Raw genomic sequence first — 23,157 nt, forward strand, 5'->3', positions numbered from 1 at the left:
CATACATTTGGAAAGTGGCCATAAAGTTGGGTCATCAAAATTTGTGAGAACCCCTCCCCCCATTAGTGCTGTACAGAAGGAAAAGAAAATGATGGACATTTATGTGTCATTTTTTTCCATACATTTTACCCGACAGCCAGTTAAAATACCAGCAGTACCTTAGTATAATCATCAGCAGCCTGTGAAATGTCTTTTTCATAAAAACTATTTGCTCACAGTGTCCACAACCACTAAAATGGACACCTGCAGTCCAGGCATTTCCAGAACACTTTTGAGAGGCTAAAGCCTAACAGTGAAACATACATCGGAACATCCAGAAGCGGAGCATCATTAGATAACAAGGAGAGGCAGACTCTGAAGTTCTCTAGATAGACTAAACACGCTTAGCTTACAAACATGAAGTGCCAAGCATTATAGCTAGCTACAGTGCTGTTAAGACTAATAGGTGTTGGAAGTTCTCTAACTTCTAAATAGTACAATAGCCTCAGAGTGGTTGTGTTTTGACTTTTTTTTATTTTATTGAATGTTTTTAGGAACCCACTGCTTTAACATGGGTTTATCCAAGTGAACGCATACCTTAGAGCTATTTTAGCTCCAACTAGTGTAAGTTGCTAGGATTTTTGCAACATACAAGTTTTGCCAACAGTGTTATGCTATGGATCTTTATCTTTCTTTCCCTTAAAGGTTTATTTCCAACTATAGGAAACACTTAGACAGGAATATTGTTTTATTTAAAAAATTGTGTTTGGTGTACAGTTACATTATATCACACTTTTTGTATCACTTGGTTTTGTTTGTAATATAACATTGAAAGTGTATTATTATGATTACTGTTTTTTTACTGATCTAAAGAAATGCCCATTCAAATGGGGGTGAGTTTGCAGGAAAATCAGACCTGCTCATCTTATCACTTTACACAAAAAGGTCAATTCTTAAGTACTAAAAAGTCATTATAAGTGGTGGTATAAATAGTAAAAAACACTATTTTTAAAGGACACTAAAGTCAAAATGAAACTGTCGTGAATCAGATAGAACACAACGTTTTCAGAGATTTTCTAGTTTACGTCCAACCATACATTGTGCACATTGTTTTTATATGCATGTGCACGAGTTCACAGTATATACGTATGAGTCTATGATTGGCTAATGGTTGTCACATGACACAGTAGGGCTGCAAATTGAATTACATTTTTTAATTTTTCAGAAAAAAAAATCTACTGCTCATTTAAAATTCAGAATAAGTGCTACTGCATTACATTTTTTGTGCACTTGCTGCTTATATAAATCTGCTGTATTTAACGGTCCTTTATGTGACAGATATGTGGGAGGGCTAGGCATTAGATGTCTAAACTGAATTGGAAAAATACAACTGCATAAAATAAATGTACTGTTTACTACACACAAACATTTTAGATTACATTCTCGTGGTGGTTAATAATGTCACTTTAACGCTTAGTTTCCCTCTTTACATTTGAGCTTAATATACAATACCAAGCTAATAACAGATAATGAAGCAAATTATTATAATTGTAACTTAAAGGGAAAGTAAAGTCTTAAGTATACATTAATGATTTAGACAGAGCAAACGATTTTAAAGAACTTTCCAATTTACTTCTATTATTTAATTTGCTTCCTTCTCTTGTTATCCTTTGCTGAAAGGTTTGTCTAGGTGAGCTCAGGAGCAGCAAACAACCTTGGTTGTAGTTGCTGATTGGTGGCTGCATATATATACCGATTGTCATTGGCTCACCCATGTGTTCAGTTAGAAACTATTAGTGCATTGGTGCTCCTTCAATAAATGATACCAACAGAATTAAGCAAATTTGATAATAGAAGTAAATTTGAAATTGTTTAACCCCTTGGCATCCAAGAACGTGTCAGGCACGTCCTCCAAAGGGTGTCAGTTAACGACCAAGGACGTGCCTGACACGTCCTCGGGTAATCTGAGCTGTGGAAGCGATCGAAATCGCTTACAGCCACTCAAACAGTATTGCAGGCATGCCTCGATGTTGAGGCATCCTGCAATACTGTTCCTGACTGCCGGGCTCCATTTTGATCGCTCCCCGGGAGCGTTTCCTTCCAGTTTTCACTCCATGTGGAGCCCAGCAGTCAGGCAGAGCATCGGAAGCTATCAGGCAGGCTTCTGATGCTCTGTAAGTGTGCTAAGTGCCTTGGTGGGTCGAGGCACTTAGTAAAATGACATAATATAAAACATATATATATATTTATAGCAATAGTTATAATAAAAATAGCCCCATATAGCCCCCATATAGCCACCTTCCCCCCTCCCCCATGTGGCTTCAAAGATGGCGATGCCCAGTGCATCATAGGGCTTCTGGGGGTGTCCCTAGCCTGCCTTATCATAGGGGCAGGCTAGGGTCATCCAATCTGAGCTTGCCAGAATAAAAAAAAATAATAATAAAATATTCCATTTGTCTGATCATGTCAATATTTGTAAATATTGACACTAATCAGTTTATTATTATCGGTTATTTGTAGAGCGCCAACAGATTCCGCAGCGCTGTAAACAGAGGGTAGTACAACAAAACAATTAAAGGGATCAGATGGGTAGAGGGCCCTGCCAAGAGTTGCACTGTTGTAATTAGCTCTTAAGAAGGTGATCTACAAACAGCTGGACTTAAAGGGACAGTATACACTCATTTTCATATAACTGCATGTAATAGACACTACTATAAAGAATAAGATGCACAGATACTGATATAAAAATCCAGTATAAAACTGTTTAAAAACTTACTTAGAAGCTGTCAGTTTGGCTCTGTTGAAAAGGTAGTTGGAAAGCCCACTGCAAGTGGCAAATAAGACACTCCCCCCCCTCCCCCTTCTTTTGCATATGAAAAGACCCTTTACACAAACAGGAGCAAGCTGGAGAAGGTAGCTGACCGTATTCACATAAAACTTTGGGGCTTGGTTAGGAGTCTGAAAATCAAAGAAATGTTATTTAAAAATAAGCAAAACTATACATTTATTTAAAAAAAAAACTTTATGGGCTATATAAATAGATCATTTACAAAACATTTATGCAAAGAAAAAATGAGTGTATAATGTCCCTTTAAGGGGGTTCAGGGGATAGCAATGGAGTTGTGGAACTGGTATAAGGTAAGGTTAGCATAGGTTGTCTGCATCCCTGAACAGTAGAGTCTTTAGGGAGCGCTTGAAGCTTTCAAAACTAGGGGAGCGACTTGTGGGGCGAGGCAGAGAGTTCCACAAGATGGGAGCCAGTCTGGAGAAGTCCTGTAAATGGGAGTGCGATGAGGTAACCAGAGAGGAGAAGAGTAGGAGGTCATGAGCAGAGCGAAGGGGATGGGAGGGGGAGTATCTGGAGACAAGGTCTGAGATATAGGGGGGAGCAGTGCAGTTGAGGGCTTTGTATGTCAGAGTGAGAATTTTGTGTTTGATCCTAGAGGCAAGAGGAAGCCAGTGAAGGGGCACCTAGTGATAACGTATAGATTGAGAAGAGAAGGGGACCGAGGAAAGAGCCTTGCGGTTCTCTGACAGAAAGTGGTGACGGGGCAGAGTAGGCCCCAGAGAAAGCTACACTGAAGGTACGGTTTGATAGGTAGGAAGGAAGCCACGAAAGGGCTGTGTCACAGATGCCGAAGGATTGGAGGGTTTGGAGCAAAAGAGGGTGGTCGACAGTGTCAAAGGCAGCGGACAGATCAAGGAGGATAAGCAGAGAGAAGTGGCCTTTTGATTTTGCTGTAAGTAGGTCGTTGGTGACCTTAACAATAGCCGTCTCTGTGGAGTTATAGGGACGAAATCCAGATTGCAGCGGGTCAAGAAGGGAGTTTAACGTAAGGAAATGGGATAGGCGTGCATATACTAGTTTTTCGAGAAGCTTTGAAGCAAGAGGGAGGAGGGAAATAGGGCGGTAGATGGATGGGGAGGTAGGATCAAGGGAAGGTTTTTTGAGGATAGGTGTGACCAGTGCATGTTTCATTGATGAGGGTAATGTAGCAGTGCTGAGGGAGAGGTTGAAAATTTGTGTTAGTATAGGGGTAAGGGTAGACAGTGTGGATCTCTCTCCCTCTCCTCACTTGCGTTTTTGTGGGAGAGAGAGAGAGAGATCTGTGTTCAGGAGAGAGAGAGATCTATTTCATATATTTGTTAAAAATTGTAAGACACAAAGGTTATTTTCAGAGCCATTAACCCCTAGCTTGCCAGTGATCACTATAAATCACTGGCAATAGCATAGCAGCACCTTTTTTTGCTCACTGGCTCTTGCACAAAAGCACTTTTTTGCTCTCTGTGCAATTTTTTTAGGGGTTAACTTTTTTTTAGTAATTTTTCAGAGCCATTTAGTTAATTTAAATTTTGTGTTGATTTTTTTTGTTGTATTTTTTTTCTCTGTGTCACAGAGAACATATAGTGCTGAGGAGGTATATGCCTTCCTTGCATCAGAGTAAGATGCCTCTATGTCTGACTCAGACCCCAATTTTGACCCTGCCATATGCTCAGATACATCATTAGATACAGTCTCAACTAATAGTGATGTATCTGTGGCTGCTAGCCCACCAGGTAGCCCCTCTGCCAGAAGGAGACGTGTTGCTCCAGCTGCCATTGTTGCTGAAGAGTGGGTAACGCCTCATCACCAGAGGCCAGATATCCCACCCTTCACTGCAAATCCTGGCATAAATGTGGATGTGGCAGAATTTAGCCCCCAACAGTTTATGGAGGTGTTTCTGGGCGATTATATATTGGGGAAAATTGTCGCGCAAACTAATTTATATGCCCATCAGTTCCGTGTTGCAAAGCCGGACACTTTTTTGGCAAAGCAGCAATGGGCCCCCATTGATGGGCATCATAAAGAAACCCTCCATCCACTCCTACTGGAGCAGTAGTCCCATTTGCTCTACTCCCATTTTCTCCCAGAGTATGTCGAGGAAGAGGTATGAAATGATGCTACATTTCATGCACTTCAGCGACAACAGCCTGTGCCCCCCTAGGGAGCATCCCCAGTTTGACAGGCTGTATAAAATCCACCCCCTGATTACCCACTTTACTGCCAGGTTTGCAGAGGCTTATACACCTGGATGGAATATATGCGTGGATGAATCTCTGATGAAATATAAGAGAAGGCTGGGATTCAAGCAGTATATTCCTTCCAAGCGCTCCAGTTATGGGGTAAAGGTGTATAAGCTCTGTGAGAGCGAGACTGGGTATACTCAGGCCTTCCGGGTGTACGAGGGAAAGGATATCTACCTTGACCCTCCAGGCTGCCCAGAACATATGGGAACCACTGGCAAGATTGTCTGGGACCTGATTTTACCCCTAATGAACAATGGGTACCACTTGTATGTAAACAATTTTTATACAAGTGTCCTTTTGTTCAAGCTACTGTATTGTTTTGATACAGTAGCTTACGGTACAATTCGAAAGAACCACGCAAGTTTCCCAAGACAACTTGCATGCACCTGGCTAGTAAAGGGGGAGACCTCAGCTCTGCGCCAAGATGAGCTGTTGGCAGTACGGAAAAAAAACAAGAAGGATGTATATCTTCTTACCACCATCCACACAGAGAGGACTCTGGAGGTCTCTGTACATGGCAGAGCTGAGAGCACAATGAAGCCAGTGTGCATCAAGGCGTATAACCGGCATATGGGTGGGGTTGATCTAGCAGATCAGCTGCTGCAGCCCTACCTAATTATGCGGAAGACAAAAGCCTGGTACAAAAAGGTTGCAATTTACTTAATGCAGATTGCAACCCACAACGCTTTTTTGTTGTTCAAAAAAGCAAACCCCGGAATGAAACTGACTTTTTTACAGTTTCAGCTCCAGATCATTTTAGGGATTTTGTACAAAGATGCACCTGTTCCCCGGGCGGTGATGGGAGAGAACAGAGTTGGGGCTACCCATTTTATTTTCAAAATCCTCCCTACTGCGGCGAAGCAGAATCCTCAGAAGAAATGCCGGTACCAAAAGGGGGTAGAGAAGGGACACCACCTTTTACTGTCCTGATTGACCTGGACAGCCAGGACTCTGCATTGGGGACTGCTTCAAGTGGTATAACAAACTGGTACATTTTTTTTTTACATTTGCCATTGAGTTTTTTTCTTTTTTTTTTTTTACTTTTACTGTGCCAGATTTTTAAATTTCACTGTTCTATTTTTTATAAGTTCTAAAATTGGTGCTGCATTTTACCAAAACCCCTGTCAAACCTATGCATGGGGGGTATGGGTGTACTCAGGGGGTCTCGCAGAAAACAAACTGGAGTGTTTTCTTGCAATAACTTACAACTGGCTCTCCTAAATCATAGTAAAAAAGCAATGAGTGTGTAAAAATGAAAATTGAAAAATTACTTCCATACACTTTCTAAAATTATTTTGGCTAAAACTGTTGCATCAAAGCCCTCCATATACAATACCTTGGGGTGGCAACATTTCAAATATATACACTTTCATGGCAATAAATAAAACTGGAGTATGCAATAGGACCCAAACTAAAGATAGGCCTATCAGAAGAAATACTCTCACTTTCAACTCAAATTACAAGTCATACAATTGTAACTGAACCTTCCCAAAATCCTAGCACACCTATGCAAGGGGGGCATGGGTGTATTCAGGGGGTCTTGCAGAAAACAACCTAGAGTGTTTTCTTGCAATAACTTACAACAGACACTCCTAAATTATAGTCAAAAAGCAATGTGTGTGTAAAAAGCTAAATTGAAAAATTACCACCATACACTTTCTCCATTTTTTTGGGCTAAAACGGTTGCATCAAAGGCATCAAAGCACTCCATATACCATGGGGTATCAACATTTCAAATTGATATACTTTCATGGCAATACATAAAACTGGGGTATGCAATTAGGCTCCAAACTAAATTTAGGCCTATCAGAAGAATACTCTCACTTTCAACTCAAGACAGGGGGTCTTGCAGAAAATAACCTCAAGTGTTTTCTTGCAATAACTTACAACAGGCTGTCCTAAATCATAGTCAAAAAGCAATGTGTGTGTAAAAATGACAATTGAAAAATTACCACCATACACTTTCTCCAAATGTTTGGGCTAAAACAGTTGCATCAAAGGCATCAAAACACTCCATATACAATATATTGGGGTGTCAACTTTTCAAATATATGCACATTCATGGCAAGCAAATAAATTGGGATACGTAAAAAGGACCCCAAAAAGAAGATATGTTAAATGTGAAAAAAAATCACAAACACATGTCAGAAGTTTGGCATTTCACCCCCCAAACAAGCCAACAAACTTATGCATAGGCAGTATCACTGTACTCAGGATATGTTGTTGAACACATATTGAGGTGTTTTGTGTCAGTAACACATAACAGGAGTTAAGAATTCATGCCTAAAGTACAATGTGTGTGAAAAATTACACAAAAGCTTGACAAAGACTGGTAGTTGAATGAGTGCATGGAAAGTGTTAAAATACCAGCATTTCAAATACCCTAGGGTGTCTACTTTTCAAAAATATATATGGTTTGATGGGAGTAAATTACATTGGCCAGCTTCAGAAATGTCCTAAATAGGACATAGGTGCATGATGACAGATGTGAAAATTCCAAGTTGGAAAACTGGAATGCGCCCCCTAAAAATAAGGCCTGACAAACCTATTCATGGGTGGTATCACTGTACTCAGGAGATGTTGTTGAACACATATTGAGGTGTTTTTTGTCAGTAAAACATAACAGGAACTAAGAATCCATGCCTAAAATACAATCACCTAGATTTAGAGTTTTGCGGCCAAAGGGGTGCGTTAGCTACGCGTGTTTTTTTCCCCCCGCACCTTTTAAATAACGCTGGTATTTAGAGTTCTCTGAAGGGCTGCGTTAGGCTCCAAAAAGGGAGCGTACAGGCATATTTACTGCCACTTCAACTCTCAATACCAGCGTTGCTTACGGTAGCGGCCAGCTTGAAAAACGTTCTCATGCACGATTCCCCCAAGGGAAACAATGGGCCAGTTTGAGCTGAAAAAAAACCTAACACCTGCAAAAAAAATCAGCATTCAGCTCATAACGCAGCCCCATTGTTTCCTATGGGGAAACAGTTTCTAAGTCTGCACCTAACACCCTAACATGTACCCCAAGTCTAAACACCCCTAACCTTACACTTATTAACCCCTAATCTGCCGTCCCCGCTATCACCTGGATTAAATTATTAACCCCTAATCTGCCGCTCCGGACACCGCCGCAACATAAGTTATCCCTATGAACCCCTAATCTGCTGTCCCCAACGTCGCTGACACCTACATTATATTTATTAACCCCTAATCTGCCCCCCCAACGTCGCCGCTACCTTACCTACACTTATTAACCCTTAATATTCCGACCGGACCTCGCCACCACTATAATAAATTTATTAACCCCTAAACCGCCTCACTCCCGCCTCGCAAACCCTATAATAAATTTTATTAACCCCTAATCTGCCCTCACTAACATCGCCGACACCTAACTTCAAGTATTAACCCCTAATCTGCCGACCGGACCTCACCGCTACTATAATAAATGTATTAACCCCTAAAGCTAAGCCTAACCCTAACACTAACACCCCCCTAAGTTAAATATAATTTTTATCTAACGAAATAAATTCAATCTTATTAAATAAATTAATCCTATTTAAAGCTAAATACTTACCTGTAAAATAAACCCTAATATAGCGACAATATAAATAATAATTATATTGTAGCTATTTAGGGATTTAGATTTATTTTACAGGCAACTTTGTATTTATTTTAACTAGGTACAATAGCTATTAAATAGTTATTAACAATTTAATAGCTACCTAGTTAAAATAATAACAAAATTACCTGTAAAATAAATCCTAACCTAAGTTACAATTAAACCTAACACTACACTATCAATAAATAAATTAACTAAACTACCTATAATTACCTACAATTAAATCAACTAAACTAAATTACAAAAAATAAAAAAAGATTACAAGAATTTTAAACTAATTACACCTAATCTAAGCCCCCTAAAAAAATAACAAAGCCCCCAAAATAAAAAATGCCCTTCCCTATTCTAAAATAAAAAGTTAACAGCTCTATTACCTTACCAGCCCTTAAAAGGGCTTTTTGCGGGGCATGCCCCAAAGAAATCAGCTCTTTTGCCTGTAAAAAAAAACATACAATACCCCCCCCAACATTACAACCCACCACCCACATACCGCTAATCTAACCCAAACCCCCCTTAAAAAACAAAACACTAAGCCCCTGAAGATTTCCCTACCTTGTTTTCACCCAGCAGGGTATCACCGATCCGTCCTCCAGAGGGTCCGAAGTCTTCATCCTATCCGGCAAGAAGAGGTCCTCCAGAGGGTCCGAAGTCTTCATCCTATCCAGCAAGAAGAGGTCCTCGAGAGGGTCCAAAGTCTTCATCCAGGCGGCATCTTCTATCTTCTTCCATCCGGAGCGGAGCGGGTCCATCTTGAAGCAGCTGACGCGGAGCCATCCTTCCTCACCGACAGACTAACGACGAATGAAGGTTCCTTTAAATTACGTCATCCAAGAGGGCGTCCCTCAAATTCCGATTGGCTGATAGAATCCTATCAGCCAATCGGAATTAAGGTAGGAAAAATCTGATTGGCTGATTGAATCAGCCAATCAGATTGAAGTTCAATACGATTGGCTGATTGGATCAGCCAATCAGATTGAGCTCGCATTCTATTGGCTGATCGGAACAGCCAATAGAATGCGAGCTCAATAGGATTGGCTGATCCAATCAGCCAATCGGATTGAACTTCAATATGATTGGCTGATTCAATCAGCCAATCAGATTTTTCCTACCTTAATTCCGATTGGCTGATAGAATCCTATCAGCCAATCGGAATTCGATGGGACGCCATCTTGGATGACGTCATTTAAAGGACCCTTCATTCGTCGTTAGTCCGTCGGTGAGGAAGGATGGCTCCGTGTCGGCTGCTTCAAGATGGACCCGCTCCGCTCCGGATGGAAGAAGATAGAAGATGCCGTCTGTATGAAGACTTTGGACCCTCTGGAGGACCTCTTCTTGCCGGATAGGATGAAGACTTCGGACCCTCTGGAGGACCTCTTCTTGCCGGATAGGATGAAGACTTTGGACCATCTTCTGGACGGATCGTGATACCCGGCTGGGTGAAGACAAGGTAGGGAGATCTTCAGGGGCTTAGTGTTATGTTTTTTAAGGGGGGTTTGGGTTAGATTAGGGGTATGTGTGTGGTGGGTTGTAATGTTGGGGGGGGTATTGTATATTTTTTTTTACAGGCAAAAGAGCTGATTTCTTTGGGGCATGCCCCGCAAAAAGCCCTTTTAAGGGCTGGTAAGGTAATAGAGCTGTTAACTTTTTATTTTAGAATAGGGTAGGGCATTTTTTTATTTTGGGGGCTTTGTTATTTTTTTAGGGGGCTTAGAGTAGGTGTAATTAGTTTAAAATTCTTGTAACCTTTTTTTATTTTTTGTAATTTTGTGTTTTGTTTTTTTTGTAATTTAGTTTAGTTGATTTAATTGTAGGTAATTGTAGGTAGTTTAGTTAATTTATTTATTGATAGTGTAGTGTTAGGTTTAATTGTAACTTAGGTTAGGATTTATTTTGCAGGTAATTTTGTTATTATTTTAACTAGGTAGCTATTAAATAGTTAATAACTATTTAATAGCTATTGTACCTAGTTAAAATAAATACAAAGTTGCCTGTAAAATAAATATAAATCCTAAAATAGCTACAATATAATTATTATTTATATTGTAGCTATATAAGGGTTTATTTTACAGGTAAGTATTTAGCTTTAAATAGGATTAATTTATTTAATACGATTGAATTTATTTAGTTAGATAAAAATTATATTTAACTTAGGGGGGTGTTAGTGTTAGGTTTAGACTTAGCTTTAGGGGTTAATACATTTATTAGAGTATCGGCGAGGTCCGGTCGGCAGATTAGGGGTTAATACTTGAAGTTAGGTGTCAAAGATGTTAGGGAGGGCAGATTAGGAGTTAATACTATTTATTATAGGGTTTTTGAGGCGGGAGTGTGGCGGTTTAGGGGTTAATATATTTATTATAGTGGCGGCGAGGTCCGGTCGGCAGATTAGGGGTTAATAAGTGTAGGTAAGGTAGCGGCGACGTTGGGGGTTCAGATTAGGGGTTAATAAATATAATGTAGGTGTCGGCGATGTTAGGGGCAGCAGATTAGGGGTACATAGGGATAATGTATGTGGCGGCAGTGTGCGGTCGGCAGATTAGGGGTTAAAAAAAATTATTAGAGTGGCGGTGATGTGGGGGGGCCTCGGTTTAGGGGTACATAGGTAGTTTATGGGTGTTAGTGTACTTTAGAGCACAGAAGTTAAGAGCTTTATAAACCGGCGTTAGCCCATAAAGCTCTTAACTCCTGACTTTTTTCTGCGGCTGGAGTTTTGTCGTTAGAGTTCTAACGCTCACTTCAGCCAAGACTCTAAATACCAGCATTAGGAAGATCCCATTGAAAGGATAGGATACACAATTGGCGTAAGGGGATCTGCGGTATGGAAAAGTCGCGGCTGGAAAGTGCGCGTTAGACCCCAGCGTTAGGACCCCTTAACGTTGGTTTTGACGGCTAACGCAGAACTCTAAATCTAGGCGAATGTGTGTGAAAAATAACACAAAAAATGTGTAAAAATAGCTTTGGTCCCAAACAGTCAACAAATGGAAAAGTGGTCTGGTCACTAAGGGGTTAAAATTGCGTTATCTGCCTAAATCATAAAATAAATATTTTGGGTTTCATGTCCCTTTAATTGGGAGTTTGACTACTCTGATAACAATAATAAATATATCATAAGGCACCTCACTTGAAATGGGAGGGCCAACATTCATATTAGGGCATTCATAGTCTTATAGTTTTCAAGCAATTGTATAGAATAAGACCAGCTGACATAAACTGTTAGCTTTATTTTGTTTGTTGCTGATGCCAGCTTTTAACAGATCTTTGTTTCTCTCAGATAATACAAATTTGCAAAAGTCCTAAACTAACAGAAAAACTATTGATTGTGAAAATCTATATTGTACCGTTTTTGTTGCAATTAGTTGATTTATTTTTAATTTATCTTCAGCTAACCTAAGTCTGTCTGGATAGGTGTGGAAAAAAGCAATATAAGTAGTGATGTCGCGAATTGTTCGCCGGCAAATAGTTCCCGGCGAACATAGCATGTTCGCGTTCGCCTCGGCGGGCGAACATATGCGATGTTCGATCCGCCCCCTATTCGTCATCATTGAGTAAACTTTGACCCTGTACCTCACAGTCAGAATACACATTACAGCCAATCAGCAGCAGACCCTCCCTCCCAGACCCTCCCTAGGAGGGAGTGTGTAGCTGCTGCTGATTTAATAGGGAAATTGATAGCTAGGCTAGTGTATTCAGTGTCCACTACAGTCCTGAAGGACTCATCTGATCTCTGCTGTAAGGACAGCACCCCCAAAAAGCCCTTTTTAGGGCTAGAACATCAGTCTGCTTTTTTTTTTTTTTTTTCCTGTGTAATCTAATTGCCGTTGCCTGCCTGCCAGTGTGTGTGTCAGGCTCACAGCGTATACTGTGCCCACTTGCCAAGTGCCACCACTCCTATCTGGTGTAACAGTAGTGTACATTCAAAAAAAAAAAAAACTTTTTTGACTGTGAAATAATAGCAGACAGCTGCCAGTACCCAAGATGGCCGCCAATAAGGCAGATGGGGAGGGTTAGAGAGCTGTTTTGGGGGGGATCAGGGAGGTTGGGGCTAAGGGGGGATGCTACAGATGCTACACCAAAGCATATGTAAATATGCTATAAAAAAATTTAAAAAACTTTTTATTTTAGTACTGGCAGACTTTTTGCCAGTACTTAAGATGGCGGGGACAATTGTGGGGTGGGGGAGGGAAGGGAGCTGTTTGGGAGGGATCAGGGGGTCTGACGTGTCAGGTGGGAGGCTGATCTCTACACTAAAGCTAAAATTAACCCTGCAAGCTCCCGCATTTGGCGGTGAAATGGTGGCATGAAATATACCAAAATGGGCCGAGATCAATACTTTGGGTTGTCTACTACACTACACTTAAGCTAAAATTAACTCTACAAGCTGCCTACATGCTCCCTAATTAACCCCTTCACTGCTGGGCATAAAACACGTGTGGTGCACAGTGGCATTTAGCAGCCTTCTAATTACCAAAAAGCAACGCCAAAGCCATATAAGTCTGCTATAATGGCATGTCTGGCACACAGTATTGGGGCAAGGGTCCATCTGACCACTGATACCTGGTCTGCAAAGCATGGTCAGGGCAGGTATATCACCTACACTGCGCACTGTGAAGCGGGCGTAACCCTTACACTACCTGATCGATACAACATCATACCTGATGTTTTAAAGCATGTTATTCCAAACAATTTAAAAATGTTAGGTGATTTATGCCCTTTATGGATTAAAACCAGACTCTGCATCAACTATGTAATTTTCCATGGGAGTTTTGCCATGGATCCCCCTCCGGCATGCAACAGTCCAGGTGTTAGTGCCCTTGAAACAACTTTTCCATCACTATTGTGGCCAGAAAGAGTCTCTGTGTGTTTTAAAATTTGCCTGCCTATTGAAGTCTATGGCGGTTCACCCAGTTCGCCGGTTCGCAAACTTTTGTGGAAGTTCGAGTTCTCCTTTCGTGAACCAAAATTTTTAGGTTTGCGACATCACTAAATTGAAGTTGTAATAAAAAGCATAGGTAATGAATCTTAAATGTTGCTATTTTGAGACATTTTACTGCATTTTCACCTCGCCATACATAGGAAGGCGCAGTAAGCCTTGCGCTGAGTATGTGAGCACCGTAACTCCCTGAAAATAGTAACTAAAACCTAATGCATGCGCAATATCTATACCTGTCAACTGCAATCCCCCACTGCAATAACTAATAAAGTATATTAACCCCTAATCCGCCATTAACCCACATCGGAACTAATAATAAAAGTATTAACCCCTAAACCAACAACCCCAACATCGCAAACTACCTGTTAAAACTATTAACCCCTAATCCACCATTAACTCACAACGCAATAAACCTATTAAACTATTAACCCCAAATCCGCAAAACCCGCACAACGCAATAATGCTAATAAATCTATTAACCCTTAACCGCCAAAGCCCACAACACAAATAACTAATCACTAAGCCCCCTAACCTCCTAAATTAACCCATAACATAAATTAAAATAAAACTAAATTACAATTAAAATACAAAACCTAACACTACTTTAAAAATTAAAAAAAACTTAGTTTAAATTAAGCTAAAATTACAGAAAATAAAAAACAAAATAATGAAAAATAAAAAGAATGATACCTAATCCCTATGAAAATAAAAAGTGAGTGTTTAATACAACTAAAGGAATATATTGTGAATGAAATTATAGTTCCATAGGAAACTGTACTTGTGCAACTGGCAATTATCGAAACACAGTATTTAGCTGTGTAAAATCAATTTTAAAACCAGCAGGTGTTAATAAAATAAATTGAATAATACTCAGTGAATTTTGCAGAGATGGCGTTTCCAGAGACCTTCTGAAACCTGAAAATCAAACTGCTAGATTGACAGCTTAACAGAAAGTATCATTAACACTCTAAGACAGTCTAATAGCAAAATTCTATAACTACATTGTCACGACAACCAATACCATGGGAATGCATTATACATACTGATAGTGCCAGTACTTAATTATATTAAAATCTTTATTTTAGCATTTTCAGTTATTCAGTTACTGTGCTGATTTGTTATCCAAAATGTGTAAGGAGACTGCTACTAAGTCAAAAAGCCATAACTCATTTGATGGTAAAGTTTAAAAACCAAACGGTTCTGGGTTCTGAACCAAAAATGGGCCAGCTCAAAAACTTTACATTCCTGCTTTTTCAAATAAAGATACAAAGAGAATGAAGAAATTTTTTTAATAGGATTAAATTAGAAAGTTGCTCATAATTGCATGCTCTATCGGAATCCTAAACGGTTTCATATCCATTTAAAGGAACATTAAATACAGTAGAATTGCACAACCAACAAGTGCATAATGAAAAGACAAGGTAATAGCACTTACTCCAAATGAGCAGTATTTTTTTTAATAAATGTAAAATGTTAATTTGCTGACACCCAATATCATGTGACAGCCAACAGACTTATTAACATATACACTGTGAACTCTTGCACATGCTCAGTAGGAGCTGTTGCCTCTGAAATTGAGTATATAAAAAGATTGTGATAATGGAAGAAAGCTAGACTAAATGATCTGTCTGAAGTTTAATTTTGATTTTAGTATCCCTTTAAGAAACTTCCTTTTTTTGATTGGATTGGAAAAGTGAAAAAACTATACCCTTCCAATCAGAATAAAGCATTCATTTAGAAACCATTAAGTGCTTGAACTGTTTATATATAAAATTACTAGTAGGGAGCAATAGAGGCTATATAAAGGGATATACATGATCGATAGTAAAATTCTCTAATGTGACAAAGCATTTTATTATTGCACTATTGATAGCAGAGAACTATGTCTGCAAAGGGACTTGTGACTTTCCTTAAAGGATATAAGTTTTATTTTTTAATAAAGACATCATAAAAAAATACCTGGACATTTTGCAGCCATATCACAGATCCTGTCTTTCCTGCACAAAAGTTTTTGTATTGCTGGCAAAACATTCACCTGCAAAAATATATGAAAAAAAAGTAAAATATATATATATAAAAAAGGTAATGAGATTACTATTGGCCAAATTACAAGTGGTGCACGTATGATAGCATGGGACACAATACAAAATTTTGCTGGACCGCACTGACATTAGCATGTGATTTAATTTTAAGTCCATGTTAAAGTGCATTATACAGAGAAGGGTTAGAGCAGACAACTTTGCTTGAGCGCAACCTATATTTTGAATGGATATATATATATACAGTGTATATATATATATATATATATATATATATATATATATATATGTATATATGTATGTGTGTGTGTGCACATACATGTGTATTGATATGTTTATAGGTGCAAATATGTTTGTGCACATATATATATATATATATATATATATATATATATACACACATATAAACTCATAAATACACATGTATACACATGTATTTGAGCCCTTCATAGTCAAATATCTTGAAGCATGCAATTTAATTTTTTAGTGGAAATACTTAAAATTCCTATGTTCTTCACATTGAACAATATATATATATATTTGTGTGTGTTACGATCATGTCCACCCGACATCGCTGAAAGTCGACAGCATACACTGTTGGCATTTAACATTGCACAAACAGTTCTAGTGAACTGCTTGTGTAATGCTGTCCCCTGCAGATTTGCAGCCAATCGGCCACTAGCAGGGGGTGTCAATCTTCGGGGATATCTATCAAGCCGTCAACTTTGTTGAATTCAACGGCACCAATATGCTCGCCTTACATCGCCTAACATCGCGGCCGCGGACCTAAATAGGATCTCTATATAGATAAAGGAAGCCGACAAAAAGACGTGCATCAAGTACGGGGTGATGAGCATCGGGCTGTTGTTAACTAACAGTCATCAATCTCGTGTATGCCTTTCTACCAACTTTATTTATACCCTGTCACTAAACGCAGCCACTATACTAAAATGGTTAACCCCTATCCCGCCGTTCTTGGACCCCGCCGCCACTAAATAAAGTTATTAATCCCTATCCCGCCGCTCCCAGACCCTGCCGCCACTAAATAAATATATTAACCCCTAAACCTCTGGCCTCCCACAACACTTCCACTAACTAAACATATTAACCCCTAAACCGCCAGCCCCCCACATTGCCATAAACTAAATTAAGCTATTAACCCCTAAACCCAGCAACCCGCTAACTTTAAATTAAAATTACAACATCCCTATCTTCAAATAAATTTAAACTTAGCTGTAGAATTAAAATAAACTATTTTTAAACTATTAATTAACCTACCCCTAGCCTACAATAAAATACCAATGCCCCTTAAAAGGGCCTTTTGTGGGGTATTGCCCCAAAGAAATCAGCTCTTTTACCTGTAAAAAAAAATACAAAAATACAAACACCCCCCAACAGTAAAACCCACCACCCAACCAACCAACCCCCCCAAATAAAAACCCTATCTAAAATAACATAAGCTCCCCATTGCCCTGAAAAGGGCATTTGTATGGGAATTGCCCTTAGAAGGGCATTTAGCTCTTTTACCCAGACCCTACTCTAAAAATAAAATCTACCCAAAAAAACCTTAATTAAACTTAACACTAACCCCCGACGATCCACTTACAGTTATTGAAGTCACGCTTGAAGGATCCATCCAGCCGGCAAGAAGTCTTCATCCGGGTGGCAAGAAGTCTTCATCTGGGCGGCCTCTTCCATCTTCATCCAGCCGGCGAAGTCTTCATCCATGCGGCATCTTCTATCTTCATCCATCCGGCATGGAGCGGGTCCATCCTGAAGACATCCGGCACGGAGCTCCTCCAATATGGTCGCCGCCGTAAACTGGAACTTGAATGCAAGTGACATAATCCAAGATGGCGTCCCTTGCATTCCTATTGGTTGAAAGGTTTCAATCAGCCAATAGGATTAGACCTGCTAAAATCCTATTGGCTGTACTAATCATCCAATAGGATGAGAGCTCAATCCAATTGGCTGATTGTAACAGCCAATAGGATGAGAGCTGCTCAAATCCTATTGGCTGATTGGAACCTTTCAGCCAATAGGAATGCAAGGGACACCATCTTGGATGATGTCAATTGCATTCAAGTTCCAGTTTACGGCGGCAACCATATTGAAGAGGAGCTCTGCGTCGGATGTCTTCAGGATGGACCCACTCCACGGGATGAAGATAGAAGATGCCGTCTGGATGAAGATGTAAGAGGCCGCCCGGATGAAGACTTCTTACTGTCCTGATGAAGACTTCTTGCTGGCTGGATGGATCCTTCAAGCAGGACTTCAATAACTGTAAGTGGATCGTCGGGGGTTAGTATTAGGTTTATTTAAGGTTTTTTTGGGTGGGTTTTATTTTTAGAGTAGGGTCTGGGCAGGTAAAAGAGCTTAACGCCCTTTTAAGGGCAATGCCCATACAAATGCCCTTTTCAGGACAATGGGGAGCTTAGGTTATTTTAGATAAGGTTTTTATTTGAGGGGGTTGGTTGGTTGGGTGGTGGGTTTTACTGTTGGGGGTGTTTGTATTTTTTTTTACAGGTAAAAGAGCTGATTTCTTTAGGGCAATGCCCCACAAAAGGGCTTTTTAAGGGCCATTGTTAGTTTATTGTAGGCTAGGTTTTTTTTTTGGGGGGGGGGCTTTTTTATTTTGATAGGGCTATTAGAATAGGTGTAATTCTTTTTTATGTTTGATAATGTGGTTTGTTTGTTTTTCGTAATTTAGTGTTTTTTATTTTCTGTAACTTAGCTTTTATTTTTTTTGTAATTTAGTAATTTTTAATAATGTTTAATAGTATATTTAAATAATTTGAGTAGGGTTAGTTTTTTTAAATATGTAATTTAGTTAATTTAATTGCTAGTTTAATTTAATTGTAGGATAATAGGGTAGGTTAATTAATAGTTTAAAAATAGTTTATTTTAATTCTACAGCTAAGTTTAAATTTATTTGAAGATAGGGATCTTGTAATTTTAATTTAAAGTTAGCGGGTTGTTAGGTTTAGAGGTTAATAGCTTAATTTAGTTTATGGCGATGTGGGGGGCTGGCGGTTTAGGGGTTAATAGGTTTAGTTAGTGGTAGTGATGTGGGAGGCCAGAGGTTTAGGGGTTAATACATTTATTTAGTGGCGGCAGGGTCCGGGAGCGGCGGAATAAGGGTTAATCATTTTAGTATAGTGGAGGTGTTTAGTGACAGTGTATAAATAAAGTTGGTAAAAAGTCGAATAGACGCAAGATCGATGACTGTTAGTTAACAACAGTTCGATGCTCATCGCCCCATACTTTTTTGCTGGCTTTTTTGATATATATGGAGATAGTATTCAGGTCTGCGATGTTAGGTGATGTAAGGTGAGGGTATTGGTGCCGTCGAATTCAACAAAGTTGACGGCTTGATAGATATTCCCCGAAGACTGCAGTGTGTATTTCCAGTTCTCAGAATTTGGAACACTGCAATTTTATAATTAAAGGTTTGTGACAACCACAATTTTTCTGTCATTATTGGACTGAGAATGCAATTTTATAGCAAGGCAGATGGAATTATATTTTGCATTAATCTTTACTGGACTTCTAAACAGCAAGAAAGAAAGAGAAACAACATAACCAAAAAACAACCAACAAGCATACGGTGAATATAATAATATATAATATAACAGCATAAACAAAGTTCTGAGCTTCCTCTTTCCTTTGCTGTTTTCCAGGCAGCAGGTGATGTATTTTTTCTTTCTTTATTCTGATTGTAAATTAGTATTATTATTTCTTATAGAGTTTCTTTTTTGTTTATCTAACTTTATCAGGAAGGAATTGGAGACCTCTTTAACATTCTTATTTCTTTATTCCTAACATTTGTGGTGCTGTGCTGAGGTGGCCTTTCTGGATAGACAGGAGCTTCTCGAGACTCTGTTTACCCTACCACTGTCCTTACTGGTGAAGTGAGGAGGAAATACCTCTTAGAGTGCTCACTGTTCTAGCCGCACTTCTTGCGGCTTGCTTTCTTCTTTTTTCTGGCCTTGCTTGCATGTATTCACCCACATGGAGTGCACACTTCTTCCTCTGGGCCTCAGTCTCTGACATAGACTTTAGGCAGACACCCACCTGGCCCGTGAGATGTAGCTGCTCCGACTGCTGGTCAGGTTGGAGGCTTGTTGTTGCGTGAAAAATCCATTAGGGGTTATCTTTTGAGGATATCTTAAAATCTGTATATATACATATTCTGAGGGCTTGTCTACTACATGCCCCTATCTTTAATATTTTCTTACTATGCCACTTACTCTGGGGGCCATAGGTTTGATCCCTGTGTGGGATATTATATTTGCTGCCCCCTTTATAGTTTTTTACGCTTATTCATTTTGGGTATACCTCCCTTTTTATATGGAGTCTCTGGACAAATCCTCATACTGCATGAGGAGGTCCTCAAGTTCATAAAAATGGCTGTTAAGCAAGTCAAGTTGTTCAAGGGGCCCATTATTCTTCCCCTAGTAATCACTCTTCAAACTCATATGACTCAGAGGACAAGACCCCAAGCCCTGTAAAAGATGGAAGTACTCTTAAAATATTTGCTCCCTAATCAAAGTTCTATCCCCGGGCAGGTATAATTGGGATGACAGAACATCATCCCTAAAGGTAAAAACAGGGTAAAAGAATACTTTATGGCACTGGCCCTTCTCGGACTCCTACCTTAGTAGAGGAGGCAGACATAGAGTTTGACGATCCTGCTGGGAACCCTATCTTTAACCCAAAACATATTTGGCATACCTGCTCTTCCTAGTGGTCTCAGCCCCCTCATCTTACTAGGTTTCTGTAGATATGCCTGTGGCAACCTCTGGAACAGACACACAGAGATCTTCTTAAGGAAGAATACCGCAGGCCCTCTCACCTCAGTAAAGAGTCAGGCACTCCCAAATTTAAAGATTTGTCTAGATTTGTCACCTTTATGACCAGGAAAGGAACAGACCCCAGGAAGGTTTGAAAGATCCCTCTGGAGCATCCAAGATAAATTATTAGGACGTGTCTGATCGGGTTGATTGACACCCCCTGCTAGCAGCCAATTGGCCTCGAATCTGCAGGGGGTGGCATTGTACCAGCAGTTCACAAGAACTGCTGGTGCAATGATAAATGCCGACAGCATATTATCGATGTGCAGCGGACATGATACGCTACTTCGTATCATGTCCGTTCGCACATTGATAAATATGCCCCTTTGTCTCCACTTTCACATCTACTGACAAGATTCAGACCTCTTTTAGCAAATTGTTTTCAACCTGTGTTAAAGTGTTTTTATCAGGGGCAGCAGGTAAAGGGATTGTCTGCCCAGCCATCAAAACTTCATCACCCAATCAGAATCCCACTTACTACAGACCCCTGTTCCCATACACAGCTAGACCTTCAAGACCCAGATGAGCGGCTGTTCAACCGTCCTCAGCTCCAGCCAATGAGGTACAAGGTTAGTCTTCCTTTTTCCATCTTCCCTTTGTAGGCAGACTCAGCCAATTTTTCCAAAATTTGGTCAAACATTTTAGTTTATCGGTACCCTCTTCCAGTCCTGCCTTTCCAACCCTATACAACTATCTCTAAAGGGACAGGGCCTGATTCAAGAAGAGGTTCTGTCTCTCCTGTCAAAAAGTGTCGTAGAACTGTTTACCCATGGTTCCCAGGGGAGGGTTATCAGCAACCTTTCCATGATCATCAACCTGAGAGATCTCAACTATTTTGAGGTGTATCGCCACCTTCAAATGGAGGGCATCCATATGCTAAAAGATCTCCTGAGTTTGAACAAATGGATGTTGCACCTAGACCTTGTAGACACATATTTGACTGTTTCCATCAGTTCACTGTTCCATCAGTTTCTTCATTTCTGTTGGGACAGTCAAATTTGGCAGTTTACATGCCTCCCGTTTGGGCTCAGCTCTGCCCCGCAGTCCTTTCAGGAATCATGTTCTTTCCACAAGTGCATCTTTCTCATGAATGAGGTCCATGCAGAGATGTCCTGATGGCTTTATTTTCAGCTTTGCCCCAGACATCATTATTTCCTCAGATTAGGCTGGGGTGCTTCCTATTAGATTGTTTCTGCTGGAGGTCCTTGGACAGATCTAGAAGCCTCTCTACACATCAAATGCTTAGAGATATTAGCAGGCTCCATTGCCATTCGCAGTTTCTCCAAGCAGTCTTCAGCTTGTTGTATCCTACTCCAAGTGGACAACATGTCAGGCAGCCATGCAATATAACAACTGGTTGTGTGGAGACGAGATTTAAAGTTTTATTGGATCTTTCTTCCCAGTTCTATCAACTGTTTTGATCGCAGGTTTTCTGTTCACGCCCAACATATTCCAGGCAAATCCAATTTTACGGCGGTTTGGTTCTTTAATCATTGGAGATACTCCAGTGCAGACAATTGTATTGCCTGGTTTTGTATCAGATTTCATGAGCTTTTTGGCTCTTTGGTTTTGTATATTTTGCATCCCGGTCCAACCTCCAACTGCCCCACTTCTTCAGTTGGCTTGCAGATCCAGACTATGAGAGCATGGATGCCTTTCTTCAGGTTTGGTCACACCAGGGAGCATATGCATTTCTCCTTTCCCCCTTTGCCATGATCACCAGGACGCTTCTGTTAATTTAGTGCTTTCAATTTCTCCTTTCCCTCATTACTCCCTTGTGGCTGATGCAGCCATAGTTTTCCCCACTGCTATAGATGAGCTAAGCTTCCTTATCTCCTCATATATGCTCAGAACTGCCCTCATTCACTTCTAGCCCAAAACAATCTGACACTCCTAGTCTGGCAGATTTCTGGGAATCCTGGTCCATCTGTTTTATAACCTACTCCAATTTTCTTGTTCTCTTCGTATTTTTTGTTGAAAACCAGGGACATAAGCTCAGGGGAATGCATGTGTCTGGAGTACTTTACGGCATCAATTTTGCAAGAATTTTTTTCTACTTGCAAGCAGTGGCGGCTCGTGGGTTATTCAAATGGGGGTTCACTATATATATATATATATATATATATATATATATATATATATATATAGACTGCAGCACTTAGATTGAATAAGATCACCTCTTCAGTCAAGATTTTATTTAAAATTCTACACTTGTTTGAATTTTTTTTTTGAAGCAGTACAGATTTGTACAAAATAATAGGCAAATTATCATTTGCATAAATAATAAATAAAAAAAACATTTCAAACAAATGTAGAATTTTAAGATAAAATCTTGACTAAAGAGGTATAATGGGGCAGATGATGCAGTTAGAGATATTTCTTTGATAGTGACACTAGCTAATAAACTAAACAGCATTAATTCTCTAACAATATAGCCAGTATTTTTTATTTATTTTTTGCCTTTTTTTCCCCCTCTCTTCTCCAATATTTTTTTAAATTGACACCAGGTTGACATAGAAACAAAATAGACAGATAAAATTTATGTTAATTTCTTTTTTTAACTGTTGAGGGCAGACAGTATCACTAATCATGAAAAATGTAATTATATTTGCTGTCAGAAAAGCAATACTACAAATGACCACTAGAGGTCCTCAGAGAAAAAAATATTTTTTAGGAAAA

General features: G+C 39.6%; 1 protein-coding gene across 1 annotated transcript in view; it reads right to left on the reverse strand.

The window, feature by feature from the left end:
- Positions 1-23,157, reverse strand: part of CPED1 (cadherin like and PC-esterase domain containing 1) — a 654,007-nt gene that overhangs the window by 448,198 nt on the left and 182,652 nt on the right. The window contains exon 4 of the mRNA XM_053719194.1: positions 15,546-15,621. Within this exon, the coding sequence (XP_053575169.1) occupies positions 15,546-15,621 (76 nt within the window). The remainder of the gene's footprint in view (positions 1-15,545; positions 15,622-23,157) is intronic.

The sequence above is a fragment of the Bombina bombina genome, chromosome 6 (assembly GCF_027579735.1).
Source record: "Bombina bombina isolate aBomBom1 chromosome 6, aBomBom1.pri, whole genome shotgun sequence".
NCBI lineage: Eukaryota > Metazoa > Chordata > Amphibia > Anura > Bombinatoridae > Bombina > Bombina bombina.